At 57.7% G+C, this 10,957-nt stretch overlaps 1 protein-coding gene across 5 annotated transcripts in view; it reads right to left on the bottom strand.

Annotated features, from left to right (window-relative positions):
• Window positions 1-2,910: 2,910 nt before the first annotated feature.
• The window catches only part of Slc66a2 (solute carrier family 66 member 2), a 29,520-nt gene continuing 21,473 nt past the window's right edge, over window positions 2,911-10,957 (bottom strand). For 3 of the 5 annotated variants that reach the window (XM_076836709.2, XM_076836708.2, XM_076836710.2), the window contains 2 exons: window positions 10,522-10,738; window positions 3,721-4,017 (listed from right to left, as the gene is read on the bottom strand). In XM_076836709.2, coding sequence (XP_076692824.1) covers window positions 3,810-4,017; window positions 10,522-10,738 — 425 coding nt within the window. In that variant the 3' untranslated portion in view covers window positions 3,721-3,809. Of the gene's footprint in view, window positions 4,018-10,521; window positions 10,739-10,957 lie in introns of all 5 variants that reach the window. The other 2 variants (XM_076836711.2, XM_076836712.2) reach the window with 1 other exon arrangement.

The following is a 10,957-nucleotide window of genomic DNA, read 5'->3' as shown; positions in this document are numbered from 1 at the left end:
GAGCTTCAGGAAGTGCGGTCGCTGGAGGTCCGCCAAGGGGCCTGCGGACCTGCCAGAGGAGCTTAGTCTAGTGCACCGACTGGCCTCGGACAGCTTCGGGCTCCCAGTGACTCCTGGAGAGCTCACCAGCCTGGTCCTCTCATTTTCCCTCGGGTTTTAAATTTTCTATGGCTAACTGAATAATCCACTGGATCCCAGAAATCCCACACCTGGAGCAAATGCCAAGCTGCACTGGCCCGGGCCTAACCCTGACCTGTCAGCCAGGGCAGCCCTGGCAGGAGTGGGGCAGTTGGAGACAGAAGTCCCTTCTGCTGCCTGGTCACCCATAGTGGCAGTGCACCATGGGAGGGAGACATCCAGCACTGCCAATCCATGTCACTTGCAGAGTGACAGGGCAGAGTCTTGACATGGGCACTCACAGGCCCTGCTTCTCCCTAAGTAACCCCCTTTGGTGGGGGCCCAGATCTCTGACCTGCATTCCCTGACACTGGCTCCTCAGTGACAGGGACAGGGCCTCCCCTGGCAGGTGGCAGAGCAGATTTGCATGTGGTGTTTTAACAGCCCCCCTCCACCCACCCACCATGGAGGGGCTGCATCTCCCCGCTGGAACACAGTTCTCAAGGCCTCACAAGTAGAAAACACTCCCCACTCTCAAGTCCGGCGTAGGATGTGGTGGTACGGGGGCAAGATGGGCAGGTGCTCCTTCAGTGTCTCCTGCGGACTCGAGTGCCAGAGCAGCCTGTCCACAAAAGCCTGGGCAAGTCCATTCAGGACAGGACAGAATCCTCCAGAGGCCACTCTGTACTTTTCACTGATGAGCTTGGCCACCACACCTGAGGTACTGCACCCAGAGGGTCTTGGACAGCAGGGTACCCTCCTTGGGACCCCTGGGGTGAGCAGAGGCCCTGTGGGTCCCTTGGACGTTTCCTAAGATTCCACTGAAAACCAATAAAAAGTGCAGCCTCCCCTGAAACCTCCTGGCTGAGTCCTTGGGTGCAATGTCACCTGAGTCTGTGGGTCTGCCCAGAGTCGGGGCCTGGGCCCAAGGATCTCCTGGGAATCGGCAGGTGCAACAGTGGGAACCACCAGAGACACTCTGACCTCGCCAGTGTCCCTTCACTAAGCCCAGCTGTCCAAACTCCTAGGTCCACGGCAGAGCCCAGACACATATGCCCCTGCTCTCCAGGGTAGGCTGGTTCATCTCAGGGTGCCAGAACAAACCCAGAGCCAGAGAGGCCTGGGATAACCTGCTGCACCCAGGCTCTGAGGTTGGCATGGGGTGAGCCTAGCTCCCAACCCCCATCTTCCCCCCTGGTCCCCAGCAGCGGGTTGGCATGCACACAAACACCTGGCTCCCCAGTCAAGGACAAGGGCCCTGGAAACTGGAATAACTCTTTCCAGCAACCTCGCAGGCTTCCTGCAGACCGATAGAGGCCAGCAAGCACGGGAGAGCGCGTCCCACGTCTACCTTCAGGGTTCCCCACTTTCTCCTGGATTCTTGCACAAGTTTAGGGAAGAAAAGATGCCCTGATCTCTGAGGAAATGACTGTCCAAGATGGGCCCAGCCACATGTAGCACCCTGGCCTGAGTCCTGCCCACCAGGCCAGTCAGAACGGTGAGGACACGGGGCTGCTGAGCCCCTCTTCCTGTACTCTGGGCCGGCTATTCTCCTCCTCCCCACTGGGCCACATGCTATGGGGAACAGGTGTGGTGAGGACAGGAAATGCAGGGAACAGGTAAGTCCACCTGAGAGCCAGAACCTCCTCCAAAGTGGGCTAGAGCCAGAAGGCCCCAAGGGCCCCGTGTGCTCAGACCTGCCTTCTGGCTTGTGCCCCTCGACACTTGGAGAGCCAGGGGAACTGCCCTCACAGCAACAGCTGCAACTTGCTCAGGATGAAAGGGGTAGAGGGTGGTGCCTGCCAACACAGACCGAGGCAGCCTCACCCATCAGGCCTGTATTTAAGCCCTCACCTCATCCTCCAGGAACAAGACGATCCCTACTGTGCAGGCTGACCTTTACCATGAGGACCCCAAAGTGAACCCAGGCGGTTGCTCCTTGGAGGCCAGGTGAGTAGCAGGAAGGGAACAAAGGCATCTGTAGGAGACTCCAAGACCAGGCTGGGAGCATCAGAGGCCCCTGGGTCACCAGAAAGGAGAGAACATTGGCCAGCTCTGCTGAGAACAGTGGATGGGGAGGGACACAGCTGCCGCTGAGCCTGACCCTGGGCTCCGAAGCTGCCAGGTGGCTGTCCTGTCACAGGAGGGCTCCGGGCTGGCTCGGCTGCCACGGCTCAGTTCCCTGCCTGTTTTCAGGGGGCGTGAATTCCCTGGATTCCCACCACCCCCTTCCTCACGTTCTGATGAACTCCACACTAGAAACACCTGCCCGGGCCTCTGGCAAGAGCAGTGGTGAATCACCACTTCAGCAGGGCACTGCTGTTAAAGTGGCAGGACTCCAGGGCAGCAGTGACTCGGCTGAGCTGAGAAATGTGGCTGTTCCACCACTCAAGAGCCAGGTGGAGACCTGTTCCCACCTCTGCATGTGCTGCTGAGGAGGGCAGCCGCCAGCCACAGGACAGAGGTGGCAGGGGCCCAGTTAGGCCATCTGAATGGAGGCCGGGCACTGTGCCATGAGGCCAGTGGGGCTGCCACACCTCAGCCTCCTCACTGCCAGGTGTCCGACCTTGTGCAGACTCCCCCCTCACTGCACAGGCCTCAGCTCAAAAATCAGCAGAAAGGGGTGACCATCCAGGGGGTGGGAACTCGGGCTTAACTGACAGGCACCTGCAGCACCAGGCCTGCACAGTTCCCCAGCACCAGACAGGGCTTCCTCCAAGGCCACCTGCCCCACCCAGCCCCATGCTGGCCCCACCCTAGGCACACAGAAGTTTGACTCAGAGCCAGCCGGGGTACATTCAATGAGCAGCCACCGAACCTGCGGTCGGTGACATTTTAATTTGGAAGCAATTACCACTACAGACATCTACCTTCATTTTTAAAAAATAAACATTTCAAAGCATCTTACAGCCACAGAGCTAAGCAAGAGCCTCACTCAGACACTGAATCTGAGGGAAGCCAAGTGGGGATTGTGCTGTGGCTTCCTGGCCAACCACAGCGCCCCTGCCATCACCAGCGTGGTGCTGACCACAGCCTGCCGCGACCTCTGCATGGGGGCGGCCCCTCTGCCCTGCAGAAGGAAGTCATTGCCTGTGGGAGTCCACAGAAGCATCCAGAACTCTCAGGGCTGGGAGTGACCAGATTGGCACAAGGCTGCCAAGCACACGTCACCAGTGTTGCATGGAAAGGGGGAACATGGAGGTGGCGTCAGGCCAGCGACCCATCAGGCAGGCACAGCAACAGTGGCAGCTGGGCAGGTGGGAACACCAGGGGGATGGGCCGCCAGCAGCCAGGACCCTCACACTGGCCTGCTGCCCGGGGTCTGCAGGGCTCCCTCTGCCCAGGCTTGCCCAGGGAAGCTGCTGAGCCCCACAGCCCTCCTTCCTGACTGAGCCTCTCAGGTCAGGCCAGTGCATCTGAGAAGACGCATGAGACACAGTTTCCTGTCAACTTGAACATGCCTGAGAGCCAGCCCTGGGTGCAAGACCCGTGCCCACTGTCCTCACGGGGAGTGCCAGACTGGCCTGTCCCCAGCCACCCCAAGCACCCACCCCTCACGCAGGCTGGTGGAGAAGCTGGCGCAGGACTTCACCTCCACCCACACCCAGCCTGCTCCCTGCGTGGCCTTGGGCCCACCAGCCCTGACGTGGGAGCACGCCCACAGCCAGGATCGACAGTCTTTCTCTGGTGCCTCAGAGGGCCTTGGCACTGGCAGGGTGTGCAGGGTGGGGTGCTGGCTTCTGGGGGCGGCAGGCAAAGGCGTAGGCCTGCCCCAGGATGGCCAGGTCCACCAGCACCTGCAGCAGGCCACAGACTGAGAACTGCAGGGGTGCGCCATTGAGCAGGAAGTAGGCTGTCTTGAAGGTGTCCCCGCTTGTCCACATGAGCACCATCTTGAGGCTGTGGAGACACAAGAGGGAAGTCAGAGGACAGGGACACCCAGGGAGGTCAGCAGTGTGACCCAGGGGAAGGGGGATGTGCTGTGGCCGACTGAGGTGGGGACCCAGTGAGCCTGGGGTGGGTTGGCACCATGTTGGGCCAACAGCCTGGACTGGCACAGGCCCAGGGCACAGGCCTGGTCCTCGTAACTGCACAGACGGGTTGTGCACAGCCAGCCTCAGAACACCAAGAGGTGGCCTGTGCACCCCTCTAAGCAGAGAGGTTAAGTAACTGCTCCAAGGTCACACAGTAAGTAGGATGAGGTCCAATAAGGCTAACTCCAAAGCCTGGGAAGGACTGGGTTTAGGCAGAAGGGTGTGTAGCTGCAGCCTGGATCCCAGGATCACCTGTCCTGTCCCACCAGCTGCCGGTACCCTCACTCTTAGTGGCCCCAAATGCACAGGTATGCTCCAGAGCTTGACACCATGGCTTCCTGGACCCCTGTCACCCCCGCTCCCCAGGCGACAGCTCCTCCTGACCCACCATTGTGGGGGCAAGTGTTCAAGCCCAGCCCCCAGAGGCCCTGACACTAGGGGCTCAGCAGGTCAGGCTCCAAAGGACCTGCTCACTGGGAGCCACAGCCACCAAGCTGGGGACCCAGGGCTTTTGATCTCAGTGATCATTGATGGAAACGATGACTTCCACCTCTTTCTCACACTGGGTTTCTGTGATCCTTTACCCCAGCACCATCTGTGAGAACAAGGAGCAAGTCCACTAGTTCTGCCACCCAGGGGGTCCCCAGTGCACACCAAGCTTGGCCTCAGCATGGTGGTGAGCCCACCCGAAGCAAGTCCCTCTGTCCCTAGACAGCAGACACTCAGCTGGCCCAGGTCCCACCCAGGAGCCCCATCCTGCAGGATGCCCATCATGAGGCTCAGCCGCATAGGGGAACTGAAGCAGGTAGGGAGGGGACTGCCACCTCCAAGGACCAGGCTTTCTGTCTGCAGCGCCCTCTGGTGGCTGGTGGCCAGGGGCAGCTGCAGCTCCCCAGCTACACCTCCTGGTTTCCCGTAACCTCACTCTTGGCTCCAGCAGGCTTCCTCCAAACTGGCTGCCAGATCACCACTCCTGAAACACCCCTCAGCTGATCCTGCCCCAGGTAGCCACTGGAAATGGCCCCAGGTCTAGGAGATGAGGGCCAACTCCCAGACCTGCTCAGCTGCCTCCCTCCCACAGGCACGCAACCCATCCTGCCCCAGCGCACCAGGGACAGGCCCCACTTTCCACCAACCGTTGAACCCCACCCAACGATATCCCCAAGCGGCAATCCCAGCCCTTTTGTCAGGGGACCCCGTGCCAGGCCAAGTTCTCTCAGATGAGATGAAAGAGAAGGCAGGCAGCAGGGGCGGTGGGCCTGCCTGTGATTGCAGCAGCTCTGGAGGCTGAGGTGGGAGGATCACAAATTCAAAACCAGCCCCAGCAACTTGAGTCCCTAAGCAATTCCTTGAGACACTGTCTCTAAATGAAGTACAAAAAAAGGTCTTTGGATGTTGCTCAGTGGTTAAGCACCATTGGGTGCCAAAAAAAAAAAAAAAAAAAAAAAAAAATCCCCAATATGAAAAGAAAGAAAGAAAAAGAAGGAAGAGGGGGCTGGGGATGTGGCTCAAGTAGTAGCGCGCTCGCCTGGCATGCGTGCTGCCCGGGTTCAATTCTCAGCACCATGTACAAACAAAGATGTTGTGTCCGCCGATAACTAAAAAATAAGTATTAAAAAATTCTCTCTCTCTCTCTCTCTCTCTCTCCTCTCTCACTCTCTCTTAAAAAAAAAGAAAAAGAAAGAAAGACAGAGAAGACACACTGCATTGCACTATATGGGTAAAATCTGCTGTGAAAGACAGCATAAAGAAAGCAAATATTTCCCCCACAGGATGGTGGGGGAAATATTTGTAAATCATACATTTGATGAGGTTGACTATCTAGAATATATACTCTTACAATTCAGTAATAAAAACCACCACATGACCAACTTAGAAAACAGCAGAGAGCCAAGTAGACACTCTCCAAAAAGGAAGCACCCATGCACTTGAAGAGATGCTCCACATCACGGCCACCATGGAAATGCAAACTGAAGCCACAGCGACACACCCCGCCTGCCTGCCACAGTGGCCAGAGGCACAGACAAGGCTGGAGGGGGCACGAGGACTTCGCTTCACAGGGTGGTAGGAACACGAGGTGGTGCAGCCACCAGAGAGACAGCCATCCGTCGCCACGTGATCCAGCCCTCGCAGGCCCACCTGTCTGCCCTGGAGGGCAAAACATGAGTTCACATGAAAACCTGCACACGGATGTTCAGGACAACTTTGTTCCAAAGAGCCTGCGGTGGCTGAGCACCCGGGTGCCCATGAACTGGAGTGTGCTTAAGCCACATGTGGTGTTTGCACAGAGAGGTGTCACAGCATAGACAGCAATGGCACCAACACACCTAGGCCTCCGAGGACCCTGAAGATCGCTGCCTGAGAGGAGCCGGCACTGGACCATGCTGGGCAACTGCACAGCTCCAGAGCCGCCATCAGGAGACCAGCGTGGCTGGTGGGGCCAGCTGGGGCGGACAAACCAGCTGCCGCCTGAGGACAGTACCTAACCCTTGGACACAGTGCTCTGCTGAGGCCACTGAGGTGCACTGGATCATGGCACAGGCCAGCTCTAAAGTGTCCCAGACCCTTGTCAGAGGGCGGCCATGGGCTTTGTGTGAGGGGTCATCACGGGCCCTGCAGAGCACCTTCCACTCACAGCTGTCACCAGGAGTTAGGCAGAGGTCTGAGGATGAGGTAGATGTGGTCTAGGGGAAAATGCTCTACTTCCCAAAAGGCTACAGATCCAAGTGGTCTGCTCAGGGGACCAAGACAAGGCCCATGTGGGATCAGACATAGAATCCAGCTTCTGGGTGCCTGCAGCTCAATGGCGAGAGCCCAGAGTCCTGCTGAATTCGGCAGAGTGGCCAGAGGAACAGCATGGCCGTGGAGGGTGACCTGCACCTGCTGCCTCTGGTCTCCTTCTCCTCACATAGCCTCCAGGGTCACTGTGGCCCTACAACGGGCACCTGCACCTCCTGCCAGCCTGCACCATGTCTACCTCCAGGTTCTGCACGCGAATGCCTGGATGCCTTCCCCACACAGCCCTTTCCATTCTTCAATAATAACCCGTTCCTCTGTTGAAGGTCTGGGAATGCTCAGCCCCCTCTTATCTCTTACGAAATCCCACTCCCACTCCAATAATTACTTGTTAGGGAACAGTCTTCAAATCTCATAAAAACTGGAGGAAGACAAATGCAAATAATATCCCCACAGAATCTGTCTTTCAGGTTGTTGCACTAATTAGTAACATCTTTTCAAAGGCTCATCATTTCCTATAATTGGCACTGAACCCACAACATCTTCATATTTTTCAAAAGGAAAAACATTATTCAAAAAACTCTAGCAGTTGCTCCATGATAGACAAAGATTGTACAAGTCTGTGTGTGCATGTGGGTAAGACCATGTCTCCAGACGCACTCCTTCATGTGCATACCTCTCTGCACACATGTGGTATGGGTGCCTTTGTGCATGTGTTCACATGCAGGTACATGTGTACACACATCATAAATGTGTGAGTCTAGGTGCACACTGTGTGCCAGTGTGTGGCCATGTGTGCACACCCACGTGGACACATGCATTCCCACGAGGCAGGACCCTCTAGAAGACCTGCTGTGAAGCCACTTCTCAGGCTGCTCACTTGAGGCTGCCCAAGTTAGTCGGTTCAAACATGAATTCAAAGTCATCCTTAAGCATCCTGGTGACCTTTGTTTTTTGTTGTTGCTGTTTTTGTTGTAATGGTGATGCTGGGGATTGAACCCAGGGACTCGTGCATGCAAGGCAAGCACTCTATCAACTGACAGAGTGATCCCCAGCCCCATCCTGGTGATCTTAAGGTGGACTTGAGGCAGAGGTTGTGGTGTGGTCCCAGGGGCCTCCACACCTCCCTAGGCCACAGCAGTGGTGCTAGGAGGCCCTCAGAAAAGGAGGCCAGGGCTGGGGTTGTGGCTCAGAGGTAGAGCGCTCGCCTAGCATACAGGAGGCACTGGGTTCAAACCTCACCACCACAAAAAAATGAAATAAATTGTGTCCACCTACAACTAAAAAATAAATATTAAAAAAAAAGAAAGAAAAGTAGGCCAAAGTCTACACTGCCACGCTGCTGGCCACCAAGCAGTCTGTGTATCCAGAAGTGATCACATGTGCACGTTTAAACGCATCTCGGTACACCCAAGGCTGGGAGCGTCTGCTCTCCAGCTCACATTCAGGAGTTCCCCCACATCGCCCCTGGGCAGCAGGGCGGGGTGCACAGGCCCCTGAGGCTCTGGGCAGGCCATCCAATGAGTGTCCGGGTGCACAGAGGACATGTCTGAGCACATCCAGGACCCAACAGAACCCAGAGAGGGCCACAGGCCTGGACGCCAGGCCCAAGCAGATTGGGTGTGGCCCACCCAGAGACCCCAGGAGACAGCACAGCGGAGGGCTGTGGAGCCGAGGACCGCAGGAAGCTTCCAGCACTGCTGCAACAGAGCCCAGGGAGCTAGGGCCTGTGCAAGCAGAGGACTCATGTCCTGCCTCTAGGAGCCTCTGCGCACTGCCCTCTAGGGGCCGCACCTGCCTCCCTCTGCTGAAATGGGGCCTCCCTGGCACCCAACGCTGGGGCTCAGGACCATTTTGGATTCAGAGGAAAAGCCACCAGAATTTACTCTTGGGTGACATAAGACCTCAGCAACCAAGGTGGACACACATCTGAGCAGCAGCAACCATGGTCTCAGCGTTCCTGTGTCAAGGAGAGAACATGCCCCCATCTGACCACAGGTCCTGTGTCCAGGTGCCCACCCTCATCTGCTGACGTGGCCCAGCACAGGCTGAGTATCTGTGTCCCTTCAGTGCCTGCTGAAGCTGGCCTAGGAGATGGACAGTGTAAGAACTGGGGACTCCCCTTCCAGGTCAGATGCACAGGAAGAGCTGACCTTGGGGGCCTGGGCTGTGATCCTGACAGCTGGTCTCTGCAAACCTGGACTTGGGGAGGGATTGCACCGTCTGCACTTGCTCAGGCAGCCCCAAGGCAGCCAACATGGCCCACAGAGGACAAAGACCTTCCTCCAGGGAGTCAGAACACTGGCCCAGGGGAGCAGCCCTCTGAGTGGACCTCATTGGGCAGTGCCCAGATCCAGTCCAGCATGCTCCTGGCAGGGAGATCACTCCATGAGACCCTCCACAGGGTGCAGGGGGCAACCTGGGGCCTCCCACCCTCCACACATGGCTGCTATCATCCTACGCTGAGTGCTGCCAGGCCTTCACACGATCCCAGGAGGTGCAGCCAGGTACACACAGATGAGGCCCCCTGAGAACTGAGCCCAGACCCAACTCCACAGCCACTTGCCATGAGCCCCAAGTGTATACCCAGAGTGGGCACACCCACTCTGCACACCTTCTTCCTCCCATCTGGCTCCTGGGGGTGGCATCACCCCTGACCAGAGCCTTGGGTCCTCATGGTCCCAGCCCCATGGTGAGGAAGCCTCCGGGCCAACCTGTGACTCCAGCAACCCCAGTAGTCTGGATTCGCGGTGGTCACATGGGCCAACCTGGCCCCTCCAAAGCTTTGCAGCAGGCCAGAGCCCAGATCTGCACTAACACCCCTCAGCCCTGAGCACACCTGCAGCCCCCACCCAGGCCACACCTCCATCTGTGCACCAAGCCCCACCTCCATCCCAGCCTGGGCCGCTCCTTAAACCTGGAACTCCGGCTCTGAGAAGGGAACTCCCCAGAACCCCAAGACACACCCTGCACACCCAGGGAAATCCACTTGGTTCCCCTTCCACCAATTCTGTGTTCTCAGAAATAAAATAGATGGTGGGAAATACCTGAGCAAGAGTGGGGGCTGGGGCGCCCTCAGCGAGGGGTGGGCAGGGTCTTCAAGAAGGCGTGGGGCGGGGCCCTCCCGGAAGACCAGGTGGTGAGCTACTGAGCAAGCTGCGTCCTCGCCCCTCCCCACCAGGTGACGTGTTTCCTACAAACTGCTTTGTTCCAGAGTCTCCAGTGAACACGTGGGGATGGCCCGGAGCTCACCAGGTACCCATCCGCGGATGCTACCATCACATGGGGTCTGCCAGTCACATGGGGCTTTGTCCTGCCAGGTGAAGGCAGCACCCTCAGTCTAGCCCTGTCTGATAACAGATCCTTCACCTCCTCCTGGAGATCAGCAGCAGGAGGCAATGCACCACTGAGGGTTATCTGCCCTGACCACCTGCTTGCTCTGTGGGCAGGGTCTGTCCTGCCCATCCTGTGCCATTGGCACCTGCCACTCCGGCTCTCCACATCCCCTGACAGACGGTCATTTCCCCAGCCCTGCCACCTGAAATACCTGCTCAGAACAGCCAAGACCCCTGTGTTCAATGCCCCATGCCCATCTGCAGCTCACAGTGCCACAGACACTCCACGCGTGCCCTACCTCATGCCCTCTGTGGAGCGCTGGCAGTAGTTGCGGTACAGCTGTGGCACGCCCAGCATGGCCTCGGTCAGCACTGCAAGGAAGCCCAGCGTCTCCACAAACAGCGCCGAATCGATGGACAGGTAGGTGACGCAGCCCGCCACACCAGTGAAGGCCAGGACACACTGCACATAGTCCCCGAAGCTGCTCCAGTGCCAGAAGTGGTGCGGGTCAAGATCTAGGGCCAGAAGGAGAGAGCTACTCAGCCAGGTGACAGGCTGGGGACAGGAACATGAGCAGGTCAGGGTCACTGTGGGGAAGGCAGACTACAGGTGCTCCTCAGGAAGCTACTCCTGGTGGAGCCTTGGTACAGATACTAACTCCACATAAAAGGCAGACTCTGTTGTGACCAGCAACACCACCAAGACCAGCACCCTGATGAAAACCAGGCAGAGTC

The sequence above is a fragment of the Callospermophilus lateralis genome, chromosome 17 (genome assembly GCF_048772815.1).
Source record: "Callospermophilus lateralis isolate mCalLat2 chromosome 17, mCalLat2.hap1, whole genome shotgun sequence".
NCBI classification, from domain to species: Eukaryota; Metazoa; Chordata; class Mammalia; order Rodentia; family Sciuridae; genus Callospermophilus; species Callospermophilus lateralis.
The sequence above is the reverse complement of the archived record's forward strand: the minus strand, read 5'-3'. Positions and strand labels throughout refer to the sequence as shown.